General features: G+C 37.1%; 3 protein-coding genes across 8 annotated transcripts; 1 reads left to right on the plus strand and 2 right to left on the minus strand.

Moving 5' to 3' along the window:
• Positions 1–952: 952 nt before the first annotated feature.
• Positions 953–5,839, plus strand: LOC108985837 (protein ADP-ribosyltransferase PARP3). Its single transcript, XM_018958276.2, has 18 exons — positions 953–1,146; positions 1,597–1,886; positions 2,074–2,269; positions 2,373–2,486; positions 2,597–2,654; positions 2,738–2,807; positions 2,925–3,099; positions 3,192–3,325; positions 3,417–3,654; positions 3,760–3,887; positions 3,990–4,066; positions 4,162–4,322; positions 4,403–4,612; positions 4,705–4,807; positions 4,911–4,993; positions 5,081–5,224; positions 5,310–5,492; positions 5,589–5,839. The coding sequence occupies exons 1-18, from the start codon at positions 1,141–1,143 to the stop codon at positions 5,655–5,657; spliced, it is 2,439 nt and encodes an 812-aa protein (XP_018813821.1). The 5' UTR covers positions 953–1,140; the 3' UTR covers positions 5,658–5,839.
• A 3,864-nt stretch (positions 5,840–9,703) lies between these two features.
• LOC108985839 lies at positions 9,704–10,165 on the minus strand. Its single transcript, XM_018958279.1, has one exon. It carries the CDS (start codon positions 10,163–10,165, stop codon positions 9,704–9,706), a length of 462 nt encoding a protein of 153 aa, XP_018813824.1.
• Positions 10,166–22,405: 12,240 nt separating this feature from the next.
• Positions 22,406–27,834, minus strand: LOC108985857 (beta-1,6-galactosyltransferase GALT29A-like). 6 transcript variants are annotated; one of them, XM_035685261.1, is made up of 3 exons: positions 25,825–27,815; positions 25,489–25,553; positions 24,467–24,482 (listed from the first exon to the last, which is right to left on the minus strand). In XM_035685261.1, coding segments are annotated over exons 1-3 (1,419 nt in total). In that variant the 5' UTR covers positions 27,178–27,815; the 3' UTR covers positions 24,467–24,481. The 6 variants fall into 6 exon arrangements, with proteins under 6 accessions (XP_018813851.1, XP_018813852.1, XP_018813849.1 ...); XM_018958306.2 differs by lacking the exons at positions 24,467–24,482; positions 25,489–25,553 and adding an exon at positions 22,406–23,010 and having other exon boundaries at positions 25,825–27,821; XM_018958307.2 differs by lacking the exons at positions 24,467–24,482; positions 25,489–25,553 and adding an exon at positions 22,406–22,799.
• Between the last annotated feature and the right edge of the window lie 33 nt (positions 27,835–27,867).

Here is a 27,867-nt window from a genome sequence, read left to right on the forward strand (position 1 = left end):
CTGTTTATCCATTATTAGACTGTATCAAAACTACTTCAAGCAGCAACTTCCTCTTATGGGAAATGGGTGGGGATCAAGTCATTGGCCCAAAATCACTTTTTTTTTCTTGTATTGTATTTGGTGGTTTGGAATGAATGTTGGAGCCTCCCACCGTGTTGACTTTGTATCCTGACCGTTAAATATATCTATAATATGCTAAAAAGAAAAAACAAAAAAAAAGCACACACACATCAAACTTTTAAATGTATAGCAAAACTCTTTTATCTTACAAATTAATTAATAAATTTAATAAGAAGTCACATTATGATCAATTAATTATTTAACTTGTTATTTTCAAAATTAAGAATGTGAAAATGTACGTACGAGGTTGTACCAATTATAAATCTGTCAACCAAGACACTTCTCCAATCTCCAATCGTTTCTGACTATATATCAAGAGAGGTAGAGAGCAGCCATGCACGTGAATGAAAAAACGAAAGACGAACGTTATAACATTAGTGGTATTTGTTTCATGCACTTTGTACAAAACCTAATTAAATAATAGCATTGCTATTCATAAGCCTATACACCACACACCAAAATTTTTTTATTTTTTAAAAATTTTTTTAAAGTTTTTTTTAGTTTTATTATTCTTAAAATAATTGAATTATTTTACTCATAATCTATATATCATATATTTAATAAAAAAATAAAATTAATAAAATTATAAAAAGGTTGGTGTGTGGTGTATGAGGATTAAGAATAAAATTTTTCATTAAATCATGCATGCACACGATGAATACAAGTTAGGATGACATATATACCACCTGTCAATGTCTCAGGCAACGAAAAGTACCCATCTCGAAACGTGTCGTACATATTCATGCATCAGAACACATGGTGAGTTGTGGGGACGACAAGGGAGCCTATGGCGTGTGCAGTAAAAGCATGTACGTGTCGCTTCGGGTGGCTCGTCTTTGCCGCAAGATTGGTCTTGTAAAAGGAGTCCCGGCCCTCTGTGCTTATAATCCACAACAATGTTGCCCAACTGAACTTTTTGGTTCTGCGAGATTTTGGAGGACTCATGTTTTTGGGAAATAGTAGATCAGTACGTTTACATCACTGTTTTTTCTTTGTCAGAAACAAATTAAGCTCTGAAAGATGAAGGTTTGTTCCTTTTAATCTTATTTTCCTTCAACATGAGTTGGGTTGATATTTATCTTTCCTGCATGTTCTTCCTTTCTATTATGTCAAAGTGTTTCAACCTTCGAGGACTACGAGAGTGTTCTTTTTTCTTCTCGATCCATGCAAACTTATATCATGTACAGCCTAAATATATAGCTGAAGTACTAATCTCGTCGACAATCTTTTTCACACCCAAAATACTTCATTTTAATGAAGTTGTAGCAATTGTTTTCTAAGAATATTGATATGTTATATCGTGTAGAACCCAAGACATGCATGCAAGTGTATTTATATTTGATCTACGTAAAGGAATCAAGGATACGTTTAGGAGGTTTTGAAACGTGATAGAGCTGCAAAAGTTGACAATACATAGGGTATAGGAGGAGAATTTTCTTAAATACCATTTAGATGAGTTTTTTTTTTTTTTAACAGGTTCATGGGACGCGATCTCATGCTCGCGCTGCCGAAGAAGATAAGGTATTGACGAGGAAGCAAAAGGCTGCAGAAAGCAACGAACAGGAAGCTGTGCAATCTCCAAAAAAGCCAAAGCCCGAAAATCATAACACCCAGATTAATGGAAGATCTGCAGATGAAATAGCTGCTGAGTTTGAAGAGTTCTCTAAAGCCATTAGAGAGCACCTCTCCATCCAACAAATGCGGGAAATACTGGAGGCTAATGGCCAAGATTCCTCTGGCCCTGTTTTTGATATTATCTCTAGATGGTTAGTTCATTTGATTTCCATTTATCACCAAGCTCAAAAAAACAGCATGAGGCCTTTGAACATAATTCCGAAAACGCTAGAGGCGAAGTGAAATGAAATATTCATGATATCATTTATGATTGTCTGTTTTTATTGGTATTCTTTTTTCCTTTTATGAATATTGTTTCAAACTTAACTGTGTGAACAGCCAAGACTTACTGTTTTATGGGCCATTGGAGAGATGCCCAGTTTGCAATGGCAATCTGGAATACGCGCGCACACGCTATAAATGCACAGGGTTTTATAGTGAGTGGTCTTCTTGCACCTTCAGCACAAAGGATCCTCCAAGGAAACAAGAACCAACCAAACTACCAGATTCTGTTCTCAAATCCCCTGTTGCAGACGTATTTCTTCTTCCTCGAATCTTATTAGCTTGTCCCTTACAAAGATGTTCCCAAAAGTTAATTGGGTTGTCGTATTGAGCTTTCTCTTTATGTGCTTGTGTAGTTAATAAAGAAGTATCAAGATCCAAGTCGCCGGCCTCGAAGGAATTTAGTCATAATCAATAAACCTTTTACAGGGATGGTGATTTCTCTAACGGGCCGTCTTTCTCGAACACATGTACGTTGCAAATAGTCACAACTGCGAGTTATAAAAGAGATATAGATGTCTGTCTTGGAAATGGCCTGAATTTAGCACTAATCTAGATAGCGAATTGCGAGCGTATGCAGGATTATTGGAGAAAAGAGATTGAAAAGCATGGGGGGAAAGTTTCCAACTCCGTGATTGGTAATAAGGCAATTAATCATGGAAATGTAAGCTGCCAAATACCGCTTCTTGCTGCTTAACACTGCTTGTAACGACCTTTGCAGGTGTAACTTGTTTGGTTGCTTCTCAGGCTGAGAGAGAACGTGGTGGTTCATTCAAACTTGCGGAAGCAATGTTAGTGTGGAGGCGTATATATTTCTTGACAGCAGCAGTAGTGAAAATAAGATAGTTTATCACCTTCAATTCGTTTTGAAGACGACAGTTATGAATTTCAATTGAAATCTTTTGCAGGGAGAGAGGCGTACCTGTTGTAAGCGAAGCTTGGTTGATAGATAGCATTCAGAAAAAGGATCCACAGCCTCTTGAAGCTTATGATATTGTTAGTGATCTTTTGGTAGATGGGAAAGGGATTCCATGGAATAAACAAGATCCTAGAGAAGAGGCATTCGAATCACTCACGACTGAAGTATGATTTATTTCACTATTATTCTCAACACAAAGTATCTAACAAGACATAATTCTGGGCTAATGATTCGCTCGCTATATATGTGGGTACAGCTAAAGGTTTTTGGCAAGAGAGGAGTGCACAAGGATACTAAATTGCAGGAGAAAGGTGGAAAGATCTTTGAAGAAGATGGGATACTATATAATTGTGCTTTTAATCTTTGCGACTTAGGGAGAGGACTGAACGAGTAAATTGAAACCCCTTCTAACGCTGCAGCATTGCTTCAAATCAATCTGTTTGTGACTTTATATTCAGTATTTGAATTTTACTTGGTGCAGCTATTGTGTCTTGCAACTCATCTCAGTACCAGGGAGCTGCTTGCATCTGTTCTATAAGAAAGGGAGAGTTGGTGATGATCCAAATGCAGAGGAGAGCCTTGAGGAGTGGGAAAATATGGATAATGCTGTGAAAGAATTTGTAAGGCTCTTTGAGGAAGTAACTGGAAATGAGTTTGAGCCCTGGGAAAGAGAGAAGAAGTTCCAAAAGAAGCCACTCAAGTTTTATCCTGTAGACATGGTACAATAATTGTTAATTCTGCCCTATTAGGATGCTACTAGGCTATATTGTGGTGCTTGCTTGCTTTTTCCAATGCATGTTTCTTGGACAATATTATTTGGATAGGATGATGGAGTTGAAGTCAGACATGGAGGTCTTCGTCTTCGGCAGCTAGGAGCTGCAGTCGCTCACTGCAAACTTGATCCTTTGGTTGCCAATTTCATGAAGGTTTTGTACAGTCAGGGAATATACAAGTATAATTTATATGCATACAGTCCATTTAAGTATTTTCTTCTTCAATGTTCTTTTTCTCTGTAAGCACTAGGAAACTGAAATTTTATCTATATCTGACTTAGGTACGCATTAATGGAGATGGGGTATGACCCTGCAGATCTACCAATAGGGATGGTCACTACTTTTCACTTAAAAAAGTGTACGAAATCTCTTAGTTTTTTTTTTTTTTTTTTTTTTTGGCCTCTCGTTATTTTATAGCCCCTAAAATGAATACTGAAGCAACATCATCATCAGGTGAGGAGGTTCTGCAGGAGTTCATTGATAAAGTGAAATCATTGAAAGAGACAGGGCATAAGGCTGAGGCTGTTTGGTCCGATTATAGCCAAAGATGGTTCAATCTGATGCAATCCACTAGGCCTTTCATCTTAAGGAACTGCCAAGAAATTGCAGATCATGTAAGGGAAAGAAGTACTCACATCTGCTATATGCATTCATATTCTAGTAGATTTTTAACACAAGTATACGATCTCATTAGGCTGCAGCAGCTTTAGAGACTGTTCGAGATATAACTGTGGCTTCACACATTATAGGAGACATGAGTGGCCCTACCCTTGATGACCCTTTGTCGGATCGATACCAGAAACTAGGCTGCTCAATCTCCCCACTGGATAAAGGGACGGATGACTACAAGATGATCCAGAAGTATCTGGATAGAACTTATGAACCTGTCAAAGTTGGAGATATTGTAAGTAATCTTATTTGATAGAATTTCTTACTTGCAACTAATGATTCATTAGGGCCTGTTCTTGGGAATTCTGAACCTCTTACGCATTGCAGGAATATGATGTGACCGTTGAGCGTATATTTGCAGTAGAATCGAATGCGCTCCCTTCTTACGATGAAATAAAGAAGTTACCAAACAAAGTCCTTGTGTGGTGTGGTAAGAAGCTGATTCATGCATCATTTTTTCAGTGCCCTTCTTTTGAAGGTTTTGTATTGATGACTTGATTTCCAAGTTGCCTGCCCATTTCCTTAATTTACAGGCACGCGCAGCTCAAATCTGTTGAGGCACTTGCATCAAGGCTTCTTACCAGCAATATGCCAGCTCCCTGTCCGGAGTTATATGGTATTTAGAATGAAAAGTTAAAATGCAATTGCTACAGAAATATAGTTCATTGTCTTTGACACCGATTCTGTGGTTTTTGTCGAACAGTTTGGGCCGGCGATCGTCTGCTCTGATGCTGCAGCCGAAGCTGCTAGATATGGTTTCACTGCGGTAGACAGGCCAGAAGGGTTCTTGGTCCTCGCAATTGCTTCTCTAGGAAATCAAGTTATGGAAGCAAAGAAGGCACCCGAGGTTAGCAAACATGACTCAAAGCATTTCTACACGATGTTAAGCTCTTCAAAAGACATTTAATCCCTGCTGTAACTCAATGATGCAGGACACCAAGGCTTTCCAAGATAAGAAGATCGGGGTGAAAGGATTGGGTCGAACGAAGACGGATGAATCAGAATACTTCATTTGGAAAGATGACATCAAAGTTCCTTGTGGTCGACTGGTTCCCTCGGGTCACCAAGATAGCCCAATTGAGTATAATGAGTATGCAGTTTACGATCCTAAACTGGTATGAAAATCGACTGTCAGAATGCCATTTTTTATGGATTGAGAGTACACCTCCTTAACTGGGCTATCTATATATATGTACGTACTGTGGATGCAGGTGAGCATAAGGTTCGTGGTGGAGGTGAAGTACGATGAGAAGGGTGTGGTGATGGACACAGAGGAGTGAAGGACAGTATGGAAGAGGTTTTGTGTACAGTTCTGTGTCTGTCTTTTGTTGCTGCTTTTACCTTTTGCACAGGGGATGGAACTTTCTTTCGTTGGGAAGGTTGGATGGTGTGTATATAATCATCTAACTTTCGGCTAAGATTACAATCTATAACATCATCTATTATATTAAGTAGTTCGCTATGTCTTCCATTTAAAAGAGAAATGATATTTATAGTCAGAATGTATAAAAAAATAGTAAATATGAGATTTATATTAAATAAAAAAATTAATTTTTTTTAATGATAGACTCTACTCCGGCATAACCCAAATAAGCTTACCATCCTGTACAAACACATGTTTTAAATTTCTCCCTTTGAAGTTACAAAAGTTTACAAATTACACCATCATCATCCCTCTTTCACAGTTAAGATGTAACATTGTACAATTTTGACAATCAAACATTAATAAACGGTGTGCGTTTTCAAAATGCATGTTACCATTGTACGTGATAAATCTTCTCCGTCCGTATACGGCCAACAACTTTTATGGACATGATCTCAAATGAAAGTAAAATCAACCACTTGGGAAAGGAACCAAGTGAAGCCAGTAACAGTTGAGTCTTTTTTTTTTAAATAAAAGATGTATTCATTTGATCATTTTGTATTAGTCATTACAACATCTCTCCCTCTCTACAATTCTTCTAATGCAATCAGGTGTATCTTTTATCCAAACTAATTCAGACTATAAAAATAAATTTTCCTTCGCTAGAATAAAAATAAACTTTCATTTGCTAGAATATGAGCTGCCTCATTGTAAGTTCTATAAATAAATTGTACTTTTCAATCTGTTCTATACTTCAGTAACTGCTTCATACCTTCTATTAGACTTCCATAGTATGATAAATCTTCATTGTTGTTGTGAATAGTATTAACTATGTAACGCTCCGGTCTCGGATGGGTTGAAGAGTTATCTCTTAACACTTAAAAATCATATCTCATTGTACAAATATAAACTCAAATTCCTCAATTACTCATAGACCTCATTGTTTTATACCATTTACTTCAAAATAAAGAACTAAGAATACAACGAAGTCTAAAAAAAAAATGCCAACTTCCCAAGGTACTAAGTCAACAGAGCAAAACGAAACTATTCAATAAAAAATTCTCCAATAACAAGTACTCTCTTTGTATTTAATATACTATGCTCACAAAGCCTTACCCATGCTTCCTATTCTTGAACCTCCGTTGAAGTATCCAAAATATCTAAAAAATGTTGGGGAGATAAGGGGTGAGTTATCAATAACTCAGTAAGCAGAGAACAAATGCTAGAGTACAAACATGAGCACTTACTAAGTACAGTATGTAGAATAAAATATTTTCTGGACTTATCATACAGAACAAAACATGTTTTCAAACATAACAGAGCGACGATTTTAAGACAAGTAAAACTCGGAGTACTTTGGCATATTATAACCTGAGCATCATCATCACATCAAAACAGAGCATCTCACATAGCAGAGACCATGTTTCACCCCCGTGGTAAGATTGTGCTAACCCCGGTAGCCAAACCGGACAGAGACAAAGGTGAAATATTTTCCTTATTCTTCTCGAAGTCCCTAGTGTGCACACAGGAAAGACCACAATAAAACCACTTTGTTTCCAAAGTGGGTGCACTTAAAGATAGAGAAGTTGGTACCAACCCAAACAGAACAGAGCAGAGCAGAGACAGAGTCAGATACAAAATCAGTACACCATGCCAAAGGTTTTCAGATACCATATCAAAATAAAACAGAGTACCAAAACATAATCAGATCCTTCTCACATACTAAAAAAAAAAGTCGGAGCATCTTTTGAAATCAATGCACAATTTTTCAGATTCTCAATATCGCTCTTTCTAATATTTCAGAAACAGTATGACAAAATTTAGCTCATGTTTACACAATGCATGTCAGAAATTATTTTTCCTTTTTTCATACAGATTTCATGAGTAATGCATATAAGCGATCGAGATTGGTTTTTCTCAAGTTCTCATTTCATCACAAAATATGCAAAGTTTTCAGAAAGTCAACCTCAGTCTCAATAATTCATATAAAACCTAGAATAGGAACCCCACTTACCTGGACTTTTTAGCTTTTCAAAAATTTCCTCAAAACTGTCAAACAAAAATTAATCGTCACCTATAAAATAATCACTTAATTTTCGTAAATTTTCAGTCGATCACGTACTTCAATATTTAAGCCTAAAATGCTAAAATCACCTATTTTAATTCATCAAAAACCTAAATTTTCAATCCCTAAAATATCATCACTTCCCAAATTCTTCAGTATCCAACTTGACCTTTGACTAAAATATTAAATTCTAACTTATTTACTATTGAAGAATCAAACTATCAAATTTAATACTACGTAAAACAATTATACCAAAATATTTTAAATTATATAACAACAATTATTTAATAAACTAGATCATAATAAAATTAAAATATTATCATTTACTTTTGAAAGAAAAGCCTTACTTAATACCAATTTAAATTACTTAAAATATCTCTGTAAACATAAATATATTAGAGATTACTAACTCATATTAAAAGTTTAAAACACCTTAACGCAACTTGTAGCTCAAAGGGTAATAATGTAAGTTGATTTAATTAAACAAAACATTACCCAAGCTTCAGAAGAAGCTTTGTTATTTGAAGACAAAAACTCATGTTACGTAAAAGCAAAACAACAGTTTGTGAGGCAGAGGCTCACCGAGAGATTGAGAGCTCGACGGGCGACGAGTTGGGCGGTTGTCTACAGTGGTGAGGGCGGTGGTTATGACGCAAAAATGGGCGGCTGAGCACTGGTAAGAGAGACAGAGAGAGATGAGCGAGAGACCTCACGTAGAAAGAGAAAGGGACGGAGAGAGAGCTCGGCGTGAGAAAGAACGGAAACTCATCGTGGGGCAACGAGGCTTGTGACGGTCTGGGGGCTGGGTGTTGACCAGGGCAGTGTCCGAAGGTGGAGGCTTGTCCTCCGGCGTCTTTTGATGGCAGTGGTGTCGGAGTGGAAGGGGCTAACGACGTGGCTCACGGTGGGGATGCTTCCCCTGTTTCGACGTGTAAAAACAGAGTCCTTCACGTCCAAAGCGTATCAGCGGCTGGGTACGGAGGTGCAGGGCAGAGCAGCGGCTATCATGGTGGTCTTCATGTTTGTCGTGGCTGTGGGCGGTTCCTACTACAGCGTTGCTTCCGGTGGAGATTTGCAGTGTCGTGGGTCATGCACGATGGTTTAAGGAGCAGCACAGTGGCTAAGCAAGGGGAAGCTACAGTTTCACGTGGGTGGTGCACTGGCAGTGGCGTACGGTGGAGAAAGGTCTGCTCACGGTGGGACTACTCCAATGAGAATGATGCTGCCGTGAAAGGGGCTTCCCATGAGGTTGGGGTGGTGTTTTTCCGAATGGGTGAGGACCGGGCTGGAGGGTGGTGCGCTGTTTGCAAAGAGGAGTTGCTGGCTACGGTTTCACATAGCAAGGCAGTGGCGTGAGGTTTGTTCGTGCAGGAAGTATGTGTGTATTTATATTGGTGATTGAACAAAAAAAAAAAACCTAGAGGAGGAGATGTGCATGGCAATTGGTATGGATCCATGCTTGACGTGGGGCCTATTCTTGGTTATCAAGGGCTTGGGTCAGATAAAAACATTGGGCCATTTCAAATATTTGGCCATGTTTTGTAGTGAAAAATAAAAAATAAATAAACTATTAATAAATGGGTTGCTCTCTGAGTTTTGGGCCTCGACTCATTCCTAAAAATATAAAAATACTTGTTTCATAAATTCCTCGGCTCTTAAAAAGATTTTCCATCCTACCCCAAAAAATAATACTCGAAAATTAACTGGGCTCTTTCTACGTATAAATCCAAAAATAAAAAATTTTAGAAAACAACTTGTTGCTAGACTCGGGTGTTACAAACTATCACTTGAGCATCTCCCTTGAAAAGCACCTTATCAAATCAGAGTTCACTACACACATCCATTGCCTTCCACAAAGCATGACTTTCAGCAACAGCAAGTTGGTTAACATTATACTTCTATCCCTCCACAACTACTAACGTTTCCCCTTCTTCATCTCTGATTACAACCCCTATACCCACCTTCCTTTCCTTTTTGTCAACTGTTGCATCCCCATTAACTTTTACAAAACTTGGACTTGGTTTCTCCCACCTCAAATTTCTACTACGACTCGCCTCATTCCTGCTACTACTTGCCTTTGATATCTGCTGAGCCAATTGGTATTCTGTCAGATCATGCTTAGCAAATCTTATTACTTGACTTGGATATTTGAACTTGTCTTCAAAGATACACTCATTTCTTCTCAACCATAAGCCCCTCATCACAACAGCTACCTCCTCTAATTCTGAATCATTCACCTTTTTCACTAATTTTTCCCACAAAGCTAATAGATCAGATTCTTCTATCTTCATCTTCTGCAATATACTCAGTGACTCTGACCACACATCACAAGTTGCAGGACATTGCCAAACCACATGCATAATTGTTTCCTTATCTCTTCTACAAATGGGGCAATAGGGGTTGTTTGTTTCTTTCTTCAAAAAAAGGTTTCTCCTGATAGCTAGAAACTCATTAACTTTCCAAAGAAATAATTTAACTTTCCCTGGAACATTCATTTTCCAAATGCTTTCCCAACTTTGATCCCTCTCTTGATGCCTTGAGTTTTCACCTCTGCTAGCCTTCTTTCTTTCAAGCTCCAAGTGGTATGCACTCCTTATAGAAAACAATCCTTTTTTTATGGACCCCAAATCATTTTATCTTCCACGTTCATGCTGCATATCAGATCAGCTTCCAAAGAAAAAAATGTTGCATATATGATCAGCTTCCAAAGAAAACAATGCTGCATATCTGATCAGCTTCCTCTTTACTAAAAATTATTCTAATCAATGATTCATTCCACTCCCCTCTACATTGCATCAATTCACACACTCTTGCTTCATTATTTAGAATCAAGACTGGGATTGTACAGAGAAAGTTGAAGGTGTTGCTAGCCATCTCTCCATATCTTAATATTATCGCCATTACCTACCTTCCATCTCAGTCCCTCCCTCAAAAGACTCACTTCATTCCACAAACTTCTCCATATATAAGATGGCTTGTGGCCCAATTTTGCTTCCAATAGAGACTTGTCTTTGAAGTACTTTTCTTTAAGAATCTTAGCAGTCATTAGGGGTGTAAACTCAAACCGGAAAACCGGCCCGGACCAGGTCGAACCGGACCGGTTTTGAACCGGTCCGATCCGGAACTGGTTTTTAAAATGTAAAAATCGGCCAGTTCCGGTTTCGGGATTTTTTGGCCTAGACTAAACCGGACCGGACCGGTTGATTAAAAAAAATAAAAAATAATATTTTTATATATAAGTTTTATACAAAATATTTTTTATATATTAAATATTAATATATATAAGTTTTATATATAATGTATAATTATAAATTTTTATGTGAAATTTTATATATAATATATATTCATATATGAAATAATTTCTTATTATAATTTATAAATTATTACATAAAATGTTAATACTAAATCACTAAAAGTTTATAACTAATATTACTATATAACTTATAACTATACCAATAGTCTAATATTAATATTATTATATAGTCTAATATATTAATAAAAGTATAAAACATTTTTTTTAAATCAAAAAAAAATTTTTTATAAACAAATTTTTAATGACAAATTGTGAAACTTACATTTTTAAAAACATCGAAAAACCGGACAAGACCGGACCGGAAACTGGTAAAATTGGAAGTATCGGTTTAGGAAGGTAACCGATGCGTAATCGGTTTTGAAAAATACAAAACCGGTACATACCGGTTCGATCCTAGATTTTATCCAAAACCGGACCGGACCGGACCGGTTACACCCCTAACAGTCATACTAGTCTTGTTCTGTAATAACCTTCACTCCTGCTTAGCCAAAAGAGTCATATTGAAGCTCTCTATGTCCCTGTAGCCCAGACCCCCTTTCACTTTCTGTTTCTCCATCCTCTCCCAACAGTACCAATGAATTCCATTTCCTTTTTGTTGATTACCCCACCAAAACTTGGCAAGCATAACATTAAGCTCCCTATACAGCTTCTTTGGAAGCTGAAACACACTCATTGTGTAAGTGGGCACTGCTTGAAGGACTTCTCTGATTAAAACTTCTTTCCCTACAGCTGACCAAAATTAGTTTCTCCAGTTATTAATCTTCTTCCATACTTTCTCCTTTATGCTCCTAAAAGCATTGTATTTTGATTTCCCTACTATTGCAAGTTGCCCCAAATACCTCTCATAGCTACCTTTCATCACTGCTCCACCTCCCTCCATTATCCTCCTTTTATCTTTTTCTTTTAAATTGGAGTTGATAAATACTGTTGTTTGATCCTTGTTTAAGAATTAACCTGATGCTTTTCATATTTCCATATTAAACCTTGAATTTTTGTCCATTCCTCTATCTTGGCTCTGCCAAAGATTAAGCATTCATCAATTAAGAGTAAGTGATTAACTCAAGTCCCACCCTTTGAAACAGTCACTCTCCTTGTCTCTTCCCTCAGGTCTAAGTTGTTTAGCAAGGAGTTAAGTCCCTCAACACATAGAATAAACAAATAGGGAGACAAAGGGTCTCCTTGCTTCAAACCTCTTGAGGGCTTGATTCTCCCACCTGGTTACCATTTACAAAAACAACATAGGAAACAGCTGACACACACTTCATAGTCAATTCTATCCACTCATTACATAAGCACATCTTCCTCATAACAACTTGCAAGTATGGCCGTTCAATCCAATCATAAGCTTTGGACATGTCAAGCTTAATAGCCATGTTCCCCACTTTTCCTTTTTACCTCACTTTCATTGTGTGCAAAACCTCATATGCTACCATAATATTATCAATAATTAACCTCCCAGGTATGAAAGCACTTTGGTTAGGGGAAATAATTTCATTTAACACACTTTTCAATCTATTAGCCATCACTTTTGCCATTATCTTGTAAGCTACATTACACAAACTGATGGGTCTGAAATCACTAGCCATCTTTGGCTCTTTAATCTTAGGGATAAGTGTTATATAAGTGAAGTTTGCATGAGAAGTTAAAGAATTACCATTTAGCCAAGCCAACACTGAGTTATTGACTTCCTCACCAATTAGATGCCAATGCTTCTGGTATAAACAAGCTCCAAAACCGTCAGATCCAAGAGATTTTAGAGAAGCCATTTGTCTTATAGCTTCTTCTACTTCCTCTCTAATAAAAGCTTTTGAAATGTGGTCATTCATCCCTCTTGTAACACATGGTGTCAATTCCTTCAGACAGTCTTCAATATCTCTACAATCAGGATTAGAGGAAGTGAACAAGTTCTCAAAAAAACATTTGAATGCCCCCTGCTAGACCTGCTAGACTCGTGTACCTCATGTTTTGCTTATCAACTATCAACTGAATTATGTTATGCCTTCTCCTCTGATTAGCACAACTGTGAAAGAACTTAGTATTTTTATCCCCCATTTGATACAAATTCACCTTAGCTCTTTGCTTCCATCTTAAGTCTCCTTCTCCAATATAACAATCTCTCTTTGTAAAGCTTTAATAGCTGCAGTGTTGTGGCATCCTTCATTTTCTTGTAGTTCTCTTACCAGTTTTATCTTGTCTTTTAAGGCTCTTTTCTGATCATATGTCATTTGCTTGCTCCATCTAAGTAGAGCTCCTTTAATGTCATCCAGCTTATTCAGTAGCCCTTCTGATGGTTCCCCACACATTGACCCATTTTGCCATAGTTCTTTTAAGACTTATTCACATTTCTCTTCTAGAGACCAACAAGCTTCAAACCTAAATAACCTCTTTTGTCTCCAAACTCTCTATTTTCTAGTTCATGCACAGTAAGATAGGTCTATGGTCTAAGCTCCTTGCAACCAAAACTTCCACCCACTCTTCTGCATATAACTCCTTCCATTTTAGATTGGCTACAGCCCTATCAAGTCTTTCTTTTATAAAAGACTCATCCTCATGCTTGTTACTCTATGTATATTTATCCACCCCAAATCAAAAAGACCCCCATCTCCAACACCTCTCTAAAATGAGCCATATGTTTTTTTCCTGATTTCTGCCTCCCCTCTCTATTCTCATCATGTACCAATATCTCATTGAAATCACCTACCACTTTAAAGAGCTTAATAAACCATAAATCACCCTCTTCCATACCCATAGCTCTCCCTCTTCCATACCCCTTTCACCTTCCCTCTTTTAATGCTTTCATTCAACCAACTACTCCCTTCCACCCCATTCTCCCTCTCTAGATTTACCTTAGCCAGCATCTCCCCTTCCCTTTATTCCCTCTCTACTTCAGCAACTTTTTTCCCTTCTTTTTCTTCTGAACTTCTTTTCTCCTTATTCACTACCTCCTCCCTTTTATCCTCTCTACTCTCCCCTCTACTTAACTCACATTCTTGAGTAACAGGAACCTCTTGTCTCTTCCCTCAATACTGCTTCTCTCACTTTCTCTAACCTTTCATTTTCTTTTTTTTTCTCTTCCATCATCACTACTATTCCCCTCTAAATATTTTTTGACCCCCCTCTCCGAGCTCCAAAATCCTTCTTTATTTTTTACTCTACCCCCTGCTCTCAACCATGCACCAAATTGATGCCCACCCTCCACCTTCCCCTTACATCCCGATTCTTCATGCAATACATCCACAACTAAAGCATAAATGAGGTAGTTTCTCATACCTTACAGGAATCCAGTAAGCCTTTCCCTTCATATTAATGGTCCTTCCTCTTGCCAAAGGTTTGTATAGATCTACTTCAATTAGTACTATCAGAAACAGACTCCATCCACTCCCATCTTCCTCCATATCTACCTCCAATACTTTACCAATCGTTCCACTTAAGATCCTCCTCCTCTCCTTATTCATGCATTTTAATGGCAAGTCATGCAGTTGAATCCAAAATCTTTCGATATTGAAGTTCAATTTATGTGGGGGTGTGAAGCCATAGAAGTTCAAAAGCACAAATAATTGATTTTCGAATAACCATGGTCTCCCCTCCATTATTCTTTGTTTATTAGCTTGGTTACCAAACTCCATCACAAAAACATTCGATCTCACTTCATAGAATTTTGCTCTTCTACTGATCCTCTAAATTTTTGCCATCGTTGCTTCGATCACACCTTTACTGATTTGCCTCTCCATCCAGACTTTCCCAACCATACTAACATCTTCTTTATATTTCAGTTCTTCTAACTCATCATCACCAAAATCAATATTTCGGGCTTCCTCCTCCGTCAGCTTCTCCCATCTATTCTCGATTTCATTCATCGCTCACCACCGAAATCCCACTCTCGCCACAGAAAACCACTCAGAAACCACCTCTTTCAATCCCCACACAGACGATGGAAGTGATATGAACCTGTGGGAATAGAATCTCTTGAACCCACAATCAATTTGAAAACTCACCCAAGAAAGCCACAATCAAGTCAATGGAAAATTTAGACCCGTTGAGGAACTCATTTCAAGAACCTAGATTATATAAAAATCTAGACCCATTGAAAAACCTGTCTCAAGAACCTAAATTATAAGGAAGAACATTACAAAAGTTATGATTTACCTTTGATAAGTTCAAAAATTCATTCAAGAACAAGAGCAAATAAACTCAACTCACAATGAATAAATTTATCAAATTTCATAAACTAATTAAAATGAGGCTACAAAGAGTAATTAAACCAAAACCTAATTAAAACTCTAGTCAAAATAAAGCTCTTTCTTTCAAAAATACCCCTGAATGAATAGTGTTGTGAGAGCAGTAACTCGGCTATAGTAACTTCTTGAAACTTTAGTTCAACAAAATAAAACATTTGTGGGCCACATATACTTAGCCCAAGTCGATTGCACCAATCCTTACATTGCTTCTTTGCACTACTTAATTTTCAATTTTGTGATTGCCCCATTTGAAACTTACAAAAGATCTTTAAGATTTTATCCATCTTAGTGTTCATCAAGAAGTGTCCATTATTATGCCCCTCCACTCCCAACCACCTCTGATTATGTTAGAATCTCGATGGACCCCACTTCATCTCAATTTTCTTCTAGAGAGAAAAAATGAGAGAAACTTTTTTCATATCTGCCTATTACTTAAAAGCGCTTATACTGTTACTGTTCATCAACAGTAATGAACAGTAAAGCCGTTTTTTTTTTTTTTCATTTTTTTCGCATATCTTATACTGTTTGTTACTGTTGATGTTACTGTTCATACACAGTAATTATGAACAGTAATGAGGTTTTTTTTTTTTTTTTTTGGCATGTTTGTTTGGTTTTTCTGTTTTTATGTCTCTTTTTGGGTTTGTCCGTGTGAATGCCAATGTGCGACGTAATACCACAATCGTGCGTGAGGAATGAGAGAGAGGGAGAAAGAAAAAGTAGGGAAAAATATTAGTTTTTGAGTTTTAAATTACAACCCTTCATCGTTAATTTTCAGATTTAATCTAACGGTAGAAGTTTAAATATTGATTTAAACTAACATAAAATAGATAATTAAAATTTAAATATTATATCATACACTTAAAAATTAACTTCAATTTATAAAATACTAATTTTTCATCATTAAATAAATGATAAAATTTTACTGTATATTTTTAAGAGAAAAAAACTATCTAATTAATTTGAATTTTTAATATAATTTAAATTTCATAATAAATGATGAACATAAATAAATAATAATTTTATTCTTATACATTAGACTATTTTAATATTCGAAATTACATTTTATTTTTTTCTTCAATTTGACAGATGTGGCAAACGTGCTTTTTTTTATCAATTAGAAAATCTTACGCCATATAGGATTTTACACAAGTACCACTAATTCCAAAGTAACCAAGCACATTCTAGAGATCAACGCAATCACTGAATCAAATAAATAGCACAAACAGAAAAAAAAATAGTAATAAAATATGAACAAATTAATTACTGTCGTCTGGCCGATCTGATGCTTTTGTCCTTGCCGACCTTACTATACTAGGATGCCAATTAACCTTTTATATATGTGTGCGTACATATATATCATTATATTTAAAAGTGTGTATCGTCTGATGAATAGTAAGATGAACAATAATGAACAATGATAATGTAACACCCGGACCCAAAATTGGTATGGTTGGACTTTAGATTTTTTTTTATTATTTATTTATTTATTGGAGCTTGATTTATTTTTAGTTTTTATTTTACGAATTTGAGTAGTGATTTTCTTTTAATTTGGAGATCTTAATTGTTTATTTTTATTCTTTTATTCTCCCCGCATGTTTAATTAGTTATTTTTGTTTTTGTTTGTTTCTGCTCATTTTCGTCTTTTTTTTTTACTCCCATAGTGTTCCTCTCGCCCACTCCATGCACACTCACGGCACGTCCGCGCGCACGTCCCTCTCTCGGCTCTCTAGGTTTTTCTTGTTTCTCCACTTATATATTTATATTTGTACGTATTCGAAGGATGCTTCCGTCGCTGCCCTCCTACGCGAAACCTTCGCCCAGTATATATTTTTTTTTTCTTCTCCTCTTGGCAAACAGCGCTCGCCCTCTAGCTCGGTCACGACCCACGCCAGTTTAACAGAAAAGCCTCTGGCTTTGGCCTACTCCGCGTAGCGTGCACCGAGTTGCATGCCGCGGGAAGCCACCGCAGCCGCCTTCCCGACGAACCCAGTCTATACCTCCTTAAGCCGCCGTGAACCCACACGAAACCACCGTGCCCACTGCCCAGTCACGGGAACTGTCACCTAGCGTTCCGTAGCCTCTACAGCAAGCATCGGACTGCTCTGTTTTGGTATCCAAAAACAGAGCATTTTCAGCCACCTTGAGCCGCTGAAAACACCCTCCACCGAAAGCTCCTCCACACTGTGCCCCTATAGAAACTGCCAAGGAGGATGTCTCATCACCCCTGTCTGCCGCTCGCTGCCTCTGTTTCCCACGGTAAGCTCACGCCTTTTCTTGTTGGTGTCTCCGTTCTCTCGGTCTCTCCCTCTTTCTCTCACAGTCTCTCTCTCTCTCTCTCTTCCAGTGCACCGCCGCAGTACCCACCACCACTAGCGCACCCGTCCAGCGTCTGTCGCACTCCCACGGTGCTGCTGCCTCGAGTTTCTTTCTCGTGAGTATGTCTCTACCGTCAATCGCATTTTTGCCTCTTCTGATTTTAGTCTTTGCTGTTAATAACAGTTACTTAAAAAGGAGATTGTGGTTGTCTCGAGTAACTGGTAGGAGAAGAACGTTTTTACCGTTTCGCCCGTTTGTTTAAAACATCAATTTTTTTTTTTTAACTGAAATGTGTTTCGGATGAAGGGCATTTATCTATTTGTTTATTTTTGTTGTTATGTTAAAATGAGTTTTGGGTTTAAGTCTCATAAAGCATTATTTTTGTGTAGAAAATATTTTAACAATATTGTTAACAAAAACTCTAATTTTTTTTAGAGGAGTTTTGCATGGCCTATTTTATAAGACTTTTAAAGTAGTCTAAATATTCTATTAATTTATAATATATTGTTGGTACTTTAGATATTTTTGAAGATTACTTTTTATTGAATTCCACAAATGCCTAAATATTTGCTCGATTAAATCTCTTATTTCGGTACAGTTTCGACTAAGTGGATATTGGTGATTTTAGATAATGGTGGTATTATAGGAATTATTAGAATTCTAGGTTTTGAGGATTTAAATAGGTTCTTAGGTTCAAATACGAAATACGTGATTGATTGAAAATTTACGGGAATTACTTGATTATTTGATAGTTGACGATTGTTAATTATCGACATTTTGAGAAAATTTCTGAAAAGCTAAGAAGTCCAGGTAAGCGGGGTTCCTATACTAGAATTTGCATTAAATAAAATGAACTGAGGTCCGTTTTGAAAAATATGCATGTTTTGTTATGAAAAGAAATTTGAACTACCTCAGTTATTTGTTCTACATTACTCATGAGATTATGTTTAAGAAGAAAGTATTTTCTGTCATGACTGATGTAGACATGAGCTTATTTTGACATTCTGTTTCTAAACTTTGAAAATGAGAGCGAATATGAAATTTGTGCATAAATTATGTTGTGATATGATTTTGTTCTGTTCCGAAGATTTTTGATCAGTACTCTATTTGGAAAAGACGTGATTTCTGAAAACCTTTGGCATGACTCCCTGATTCTGAATTTGATTCTGTTTCCATTCTGTTCAGTTACGGCCCTGTCACGGGTTATAATAGTGGCATACGGCCCAACCACGGGTTACAATAGTGGATACGGCCCAACCACGAGTTATAATAGTGGATACGGCCCAACCACGGGTAATAATAGTGGATACGGCCCTGCCACGGGTTATAGTAGTGGTCTCTGTTTTGAGTGCACACCTTGATGACAGAGTGTTTCATGTTCTGCTTGGCTATCCGCAGATGCACAACCCTACCACGGGGATTATACATGGCCTCTGTTCTGATATGATGTTCTGATGATGATGATGATCATTTATGTTATGCCAAATAATATTTTGAATGGAATTATTTCTAAATCTTCGCTCTGATATTTTTGATAACCTGTTTTGCTTCCGCACTCTGGAAATGAAAATATTTTGTTCTGCATTCTGATTTCTGTAAATACTCATGTTTATACACTAGTATATGTTCTCTGCTTACTGAGTTATTAATAACTCACCCCCTTATCTCTATAATATTTCAGATGACATTGATGGTTCAGCTGAGGATCAGTATTAGAGTTTATGAAGAAGATTAGCAGTGAATGGTTGTTGGGTATTTCGTGGTATTATTGTTGATGTTGGAAGTTATTTATATTTCTTAAGTTTGCTTCAATGGATTTAGACGGTTTATGGAGACTTATGTTAATGTTTCATTATTTCTAGTTTGTTATTTGAGACATGAAGAAGAGTTGGTTTTATTTGAGTTGCTGGATTGAAAATTGGATAGATGAGTTTATATGGTTTATTTAATTGAAGTATTTACGTTTGATTTGAGGTTTGAGAATATATATATATATATCCTTGAATTTGGAAGTACTCTAGCCTTGTTAGAGTTGTTTATCAGGTTATATGAGTTAACTCTCCAGACCTTCGGGGACGGGGCATTACAGATAAACAATATTCTTATTTTACGCTTCCCTTCTTCGTCCATCTCTACATCCTCACAACAATCATCTTCACAAAATCACCATAAAATATCACAAAAATTATTAAAAAATACCACAACAGATCACAAAATCACCTCATACAATATCTTAATTGAATTATATGTAATGATCAATAAACGGATAGACCCATTTCGGGAGAGGGAGTTGCGAGGAGACGAGGGCTGCCATGAGGGCTTCGACGGTGGCTTGGGTCCATGGGGGTGGTCGCCGGAGGAAGAGGAGCTCGATGGTGGTGGTGCGATGGCGCAGTGGCACAAACGTTGAGACCCATTTCGGGTTGCTCGCATGTGGCGAAGGGAGGAGCTGCCAAGGGGCTTCGGCTGTGGGGTTTGCTCGCCGGTGTGAGGGAAAGCCGGTGACGAGGTCGGTGACACCCACAGTGGCGCACGGCTACTTGAGGGAGGAGATCGGGTGAGAGAGAGAAGCCGTGGCTGAGCGGAATGAGAGAGAGGGAGAAAGAGAAAGTGAGGGGAAAATAAACTTTTTGGGATTTAAATCTAACTCTTCATCATAACTCTCCAAATTTGATCAATGGTGAAAATTTAAATATAGATTAAAATTAATTTAAAATATATTATTAACATATAAATATCAAATCAAAAATAAATTATCAAATTTAATTTATAAAATACTAATATTTCATCAATAAATAAATAATGAAATTTTGTTAAATATTTTTAAGAAAGTAAAACTATATAAATAATTATAGTTTTAACATAATTTAAATATGATAATATTCTTAATTAACTAAAGAGAACTACTACAGCTACCGAAAAAGTAGTCCAAAAATGTGTCCTGAATGTGTATTTCACTTTTTTATTTTTTTCATGTATTTTTTTAATCATCATAAACATTTTTTTAAAAAATAAAAAATTCACAATACCATTAAAAAACATTTCCTTAATCACTAGGTAAAAAAAAAAAAAAGTGAGAGAGGGAGAAAGAGAAAGCGAGATGAAAATGAAACTTTTTAAGATTTAAATCTAACCCTTCATCACAACTCTCCAAATTTGATCAAATGGTAAAAATTTAAATACTGATTTAAATTAATTTAGAATAGATAATTAACATATAAATATCATATCATAAATAAATTATCAAATTTAATTTATAAAATACTAATATTTCATCATTAAATAAATGATGAAATTTTGTTAAATATTTTTAAAAAAGTATAACTATATAAATAATTAGAGTTTTAACATAATTTAAATATGATAATATTCTTAATTAATTAAAAAGAACTGCTACAACTAACGAAGAAGTAGCCTGAAAATGTGTCATGAATGTGTATTTCACTTTTTTATTTTTCTTTTCTTTTTTTTTATGTATTTTTTTAATCATCATAAACATTTTTAAAAAAAAATTATAAAATTATTAAAAAAAACACTTCTTCAATCACTAGATAAAAAAAAAAAATTAAGCAAACGTCCCTTGGACGTTACCTACTACTAATGTATATATATAGATATATATAAATATATATATGCGCGTAACAGTAAGTCTTGGTGGAATGTATGGTGGTCCTTCTTCCTTAAAATTAAATTTAAAGTCCAGCAAATTTAAAGCCACTTTCTTTTGATGGTATTGAAGGAAGTTTGACTATTTGGTCACAAACCAGAATGCCATACGGGGAAGACATTATTAGGAGTTGACGTTTTCCCGTAAGCAAGCTCTCTGCCTTAATGCGTTTCTGCAAATAATATTCGTTTCTTCATTATTATTAACGTGGATGATACGTGCTTGACTGACTTCTCCTATTCCCATCGCAAATAGATTAATTTTATTGCAAAAAGTATCAAAATTATAATACAGAGGTTTTTCAACTAAAAAAAAATATTTTCGTAGTTTATAAAATATAAATAACAGAGATTACATTTTAAAGCTCTTATACACACACACACATACATACATAAAGCTGGGGTGGTTTCTATTCCGTTTTTCAATCACTCAACCCACTTTCATTCAGCGGGAATATGAGGCTGAGCCTCTTAACAGGTTTGATATAAAGTATTTTCCTAAATTACTTTCCCAAAAATGAGAAACAAAAAAGCTTCAACGGATGATGACATTACAATATCTCATATCCTAGTCCTTTGTATACAACTTTGAAGGCACAGTTGAACTAAAACAGTCCTGCAATCCAGCTAATATCTTGTAAAAACTGTGTGCAATGTGTGATGGAGAAAGGATTTGACATGGTTTTAATCAGTTGCTCAAGCAGGAATAATGTATCAGCAGGATGATAAGCACAGGGCTCTAAACACAATCGGATAAAGGAAAATATTGGTTGTTTCCATTGGTTTCACTGGTAAATGTGGAGGAGTACATGTTTTGCACATAATGGAATATCTCGTAATTCCTAAGGGGTGGAGGCGATGGAAACATACAGAAAGAAATTAGCAACAGGGAAGAGAAGAGACTGACATTAGTTGTACCAAGGCTTTGGATTTGCTAAATGAGGGTTTGGTGAGATGGTTGTCTTCAAGAAACTGGTTTGGCTTTTGTTGGAAAGTGATAGGTCCCAAACACAGATAATATATTTGCTAAGATAAATTGTTCTCTTCGGGTGAGAATGTACCACAGGTTTGACTTAACTTTTTGGATGCCCCTCATTAAGAACTCACGTCTGCTTAAATAGCAGTCATGTACATTGCAACCCGAAATAAAAGGAAAACGTGCAGACTAAGAACCGAATACAATGCTCATCAAACAGAGCATGAAACATAGCATAAAAATAGAATCATCAAACAGAGCATGAAACAGAGCATAAAAACAGAATGAAATTAACGGAAAGGAAAATAACGTTAAATGCGTAACTACTGAAGACCCCTTCATGCACTTCATGCGCAAACTCCCACTGGCCACGACCCAGTCTCATCCGCCTTCCTCGTTTCATGCATGCCGCATGCATTCTTCACGTACCAGATCATCCCAAATATTTGGGATTTGATTTACGGGACCTTGATGAACGACGTGGTCTATCAAAACGAGAATTTCGTTTCTCAGCATTTTTTCCTTACATCCTTCACTAACTACTTCCATTCACAAACAATTTCAGATAGAGTGAGAGAGAGAAGCGACTTTAAAGCTTTCCCAAGTTGGTCCCAATTGGTCATCAATTTAAATCCCATAATTTTGGAAATGTTGTAGAACTTTCAACCTTCTCATCCAAACAACATAAAGTACAACCTGCCACACATTATGCATAGCCATATGAAAGCAGAGCAGGGCATTCTTGAAGACCAAGGTTTTCACATCTCTAAGCAAGCTACCAAACATATAATTCATCACAATGATAACTCTCTTTGGACCTAATCAACTCCAAACTAGTACGAGTTGATTAGGTCCAAACTAGTAGTAGGATGTCTATTCTTCAAGAGAAATCCATATTGCGGTGAAAATGCATTCTAAAAACCGCCAATTTAAAATGCCCATTAAATACAGAACCAAGAAGAGTTATCCATATAACAATGAGGTCTGAAATTCTACCATCTCCAGGCATTTCAGTGAGCTCAATCTTAAAAACATGCCAGGCATTTCAGGTCTGAAGTGTTAAATTGTTTGTCCATTTGTCTTTCTCATGGCAGAGAGCACAACTCGAGAAACTACTCAAATAACTAGTGAAAAATTTAACAGTGAGAACTGACCATGTAAAACCCGAGACCAGGGCCCACGAGGAGCCCAGCCATGGGGCCACACAACATCGTTCTCGGTGAGTCCCCTTTCCCCTTTCAGTTCTCTTCTCCCCCGAGTTTCCCTCTCCCTCGATACCCCTCCTCCCCGATGCAAACTCCCCACTTCCCTATCAGTTATCTCAATCGGTTTCCTTCCTCAGCGTAATCCACAACAAATTTCCCTTCATTTTCTCACCCCGCAAATCTCTTCTTAACAGACTCTCACTCCCTCTCCTACTGAATTTCTGCAATTTTGGGTGTTACCGTCGTGGGTCTTCTTGGATCAGGGGCCGCCTTCGAGCAGTGTCATTCACCACAAACATGTTGGAATTGAGCTTGCTAAAATATAGCTGGAATTTTGGATTTTAATAATTAGATTGAAGTTGATTTGTTTGGTTATTAACACTTGATGAATATTTTATGATTAGGGGGCAAGACTATTAGAGTTCAAGCTCAACACTTAGATAATACACTGTAAGAGTTAAGTAAGTAAGATTCTTATGCTAAACTTTGCATAAAAAAAAAAAAAAATGGACTAAAGTTGACTTTATGAAAAATATGCATATTTTGTTACCAAAAGAAAAATTGAAAAAAACCTCGGTCATTTTATTCTTCATCACTCATTGTATCTAAATAAGAAAAGATAAAGATATTTTTGTCATGGTTGATGTAGACAAACAAAATTTTGGCATTCTATATCTGAACTGGCATGATTACGAAAAGATGCTCTAAATCTGTTTTGATTATGTGCAAATAATATGATTACGTTCAGTACTCTGTTTGATATGATGTGGCATCTGAAACCTTTGGCATGACATTCTGATTCTGTATCTGGCTTTGTTTCTGCTCTGGTCTGCTCTGACCTTACCACAGGTGTAAAATTGTGACCTCTATTTGGGTTGGTACCAACTTCTCTGTCTCTAGTGCACCCACTTTGAAAACAAAATGATTTTCTGTATAGTCTTTCTTGTATGCACACTTGAGACTCTGAGAATAATAAAAAGAAAATTCACTTTTCTCAACCCGATTTGGCCAGTAGGGATAGCACAACCCTACAACGGGGTTAAACATGGTCTTTATTCTGATATAATATCATGGTAATGATACTCAGTTATGCTATGCCAAAGGACTTTGAAATATAAATATTTTGAATCATCGCTCTGATAATTTTGATAACATGTTTTGTTCTGCATACTGAAACTGAAAATGTTTTGTTTTGCATTCTGTATTTTGTAAATGTTCATGCTTGCATATTAATATACGTTCTCTGCTTACTAAGTTGCTAATAACTCAACCCCTTATCTCCACAATATTTTTAGATATTTTGGATGTTTCAGCTGAAGTTCAAAACTAGGAAGCATGGGTAAGCCTATGTGAGCATAGTGTATTAAGTACAATGAGGGTACTTGGGTAATTGGACAATTTTATTCAGTTGTTTCGTTTTGCTCTGTTGACTTGGTATTTTGGAAAGTTGACATTTCTTTTGAGACTTTGTGGTGTTCTTAATTAATTATTTTGGACTAGTTGGTTTAAAACAATGAGATCTATGAATAATTGAGAAATTGGAGTTTATATGTGTACGGTGAGATATAATTTTAAGTGACAAGAAGTAACTCTCCAACCCATCCAGAATCGGGGTGTTACAGACCATGTCTAAGTGTTCTAAACTACCTTACGTTAATAACTATATGATCGTGCCTAATGTGAAAAAATTAATTGTGAAAAAAGGAGAAACTATATTTTGCACCCTTGAACCACAATTGGTTTTCATTTTGCACCCTATATTATCAAACTTCAGCTTGCACCCTCTCAACTACCCATAGATTCACTTTGCATCCTTCATTGAAACCTTTTAACAGTTAAGATGGTGTAACGCTCGGATCTTGGCATAGGGAACAAATTGACAAACATAAATAGTCTATGATGCAATTTGAAGCCTTTTGTAGTTTAGGGTGGGAAACAAAACGGAAAGCTGGGTGAAAAGTGAAATTACCAAAGTAATTGGTACAACTTTTGTGTCCGAAAAGTTTGAACAATTAGAGACAAGTAAACACAGTCCTGGAAAAAGAAAAACAAGGACAAACGTGAGCCCATATCTTTGAATCATATTCCTAGATTGCAATTGTACATTTTTGGTATCACCCCAATCTACCTTTGATAGAACAGGGCCAGAATATGAAACAAAAATGTTCGACAGATTGGTCCTTAATTGGTACAGAACATGTGCTTGTACAACATGAATACAACAATTCAATTCAAAGCTGACGAACAAAACCAACCAAATCAAACATAAAAAATTGAACAGGCGAAAGAATCACTGGTATATTACCGTAGGAGGAATCTTGAAATTGCCAGAAATGAAGGGTACTTGCCACGGCTTCTCAACCACATCTCGATAAAAGGCATACTCTGCCTCATAGTCATGTAATGCAAGCTCTACCTTCTGATTAGTATGATAGTGATGCTTAGCCGAAGCCGATTTCCCAAACCCAAAAATACTGACTTCATCACAAACTCCCAAAGCCAGCATCACAGCCTGCATACCAGAAGAGTAATGGAAATTAGCACCATCATGTGCAGTCCCCCATTCTTCCAATGGCTTTCCCGTCACCTCTGCAAATCTTTTCAACGAGTAATACTTGACAATCCTAGCACACAACACATCAAATCGCGGATCGGTGACGAACAAAGGCGCTTTGTGGGACGAATTGCAGAAGGTGTAGTCCAAAATATGCACCGGTTGGCAAATGTACATTACGATCGGCACATTTATCCCATATGGATGGCAAAAACAACCTTGTCTTCTCACGCAAAAATGCAAAATGTTGCTATTTACAAACGAAATATTGGTTTTCGAACCCACATCGCGCTCAAAACCATTGGTTCTGGCATTGTTCAATCTTATTACAATCTCGTGGCTATCGATCAGTTCCCCTTTATCACTATTCAGCAAAATCCCACTGTTCCCCACGACCGCACACGACGAGTACCGGCGGTCAGAACCCAACAACCCGTTGTGCCTATCGATGGGATGCTTCACTAGTCTTATCAACTCCGACATGACTTCTGGCTGGAAAAATGCCTTCTTTCGAGCCCATTCATCCAATAATCGCCTGAAATCCAACCAATACCGATAAAACTGCGGCGACCGCAGCCCCAACGGCAATCCAATCGAAGGCCTCTCTTTCACCTCGTGGCGATTGAACCTCCGCCAGGTGGCGAAGGTCCTGTACTTTCCCTGCCCACCAAAGTTTCCATCCAACAACTGCGCTATCTCTTTCTTTGCTCGTGCTCCACCGATGTCTATTGCGGCGTATTGGAGCAACGTGGAGTTGAAGACCGGCATTGGCGGCGGCGTCTGCGCCAGCACATTGATCGGGTCAACCTCAATACTGCCCGAGCCCACACTGCGGCGGATTAATGTGCGAAAGCTCACGGTGGCGGCGAAGACGATGAGCAGAAAAAGGCTGAATAGCGGGCGAACTGACCGTTTCATTGGCTTTACCAAATCGCCGGAACGGTTGACGGGTTTCGCTAGAGATGGCCACAAGAAATGGCTTGTCGGAATCTTGAAGGTACGTGGGTCAGATCCATCTTCGCTTACTAATAGTTTTGGGCATCCCAAGAGAGAGAACGGGGCAGATATGGATCTGGGGAGGGAGTTCTCAAGGGAAGGGGTCATGAAAAGCAAAAGAAAGTGTAATATGAAGGTGGGGTTTGGCTCAGAAGTGGGATTGTCAAGATTGTTACAGAGATTGAGCTAGATTTAACATTGAGGAGTAGCTCGAGTGGCAGTGAGAGTAAATGGAGTGTGTGGGGGTAACGGATCTTGATCTTGGAGAGGAAATAGAGACTCTGAAACTGGGGCTATGAAATGAAAACCAGAATCAAATATGAAAGTAGGATTTGGTGGAAAAATGGGAGTTTCATCGTTGTTCTATCACTGATCTAACAGAAACAAAATCAAAGACCAGCTTCTACCAAAAATAATTTACCTATAAAAAAGGACTACAGAACCCAAAGTGGGTCGTGTGATTCGAGAAGTGGGAAATCCACAAGTTCTACTTTTTCTTTTCTTTTTCTTTCTGAGAGATTGAGCTGAAAGAAAGATTTGAATTTGAGGAGCAGCTCAAAGTGGGGGAGTGGGAGTGGGAGTTGGAGTTGGAGCTATATATAATGGAAGCAGAGTTCGGACTTGCGGATGGTCGCTGAGACAGGGATTGGTAAAGGTCATTAGGGTTAAGAAAGGTCGATTGGGAAGGTTAGATGGTTGCATCGGAATAGAGTGCAGAACAGAACCCCTCCAACCTCACTGACAACCAGAAGGACGCCTTTTTCTTATTTAAATATATTTATTATTATTCTTATTATT

Source organism: Juglans regia, chromosome 14 (assembly GCF_001411555.2).
Source record: "Juglans regia cultivar Chandler chromosome 14, Walnut 2.0, whole genome shotgun sequence".
In the NCBI taxonomy this organism is placed as follows: Eukaryota; Viridiplantae; Streptophyta; class Magnoliopsida; order Fagales; family Juglandaceae; genus Juglans; species Juglans regia.

Coding starts and splice junctions, on each gene's coding strand:
- LOC108985839 (XM_018958279.1), bottom strand. CDS start 10,165: ATGCATGTGGTTTGGCAATGTCCTGCAACTTGTGATGTGTGGTCAGAG.
- LOC108985837 (XM_018958276.2), top strand. Junction 2,487..2,596: donor GCCGTCTTTCTCGAACACAT/GTACGTTGCAAA, acceptor GAGCGTATGCAG/GATTATTGGAGAAAAGAGAT. Junction 4,613..4,704: donor CTGTCAAAGTTGGAGATATT/GTAAGTAATCTT, acceptor TACGCATTGCAG/GAATATGATGTGACCGTTGA.
- LOC108985857 (XM_018958303.2), bottom strand. CDS start 27,177: ATGACCCCTTCCCTTGAGAACTCCCTCCCCAGATCCATATCTGCCCCG. Junction 24,483..25,824: donor ATTTCAAGATTCCTCCTACG/GTAATATACCAG, acceptor TATTATTCTCAG/AGTCTCAAGTGTGCATACAA.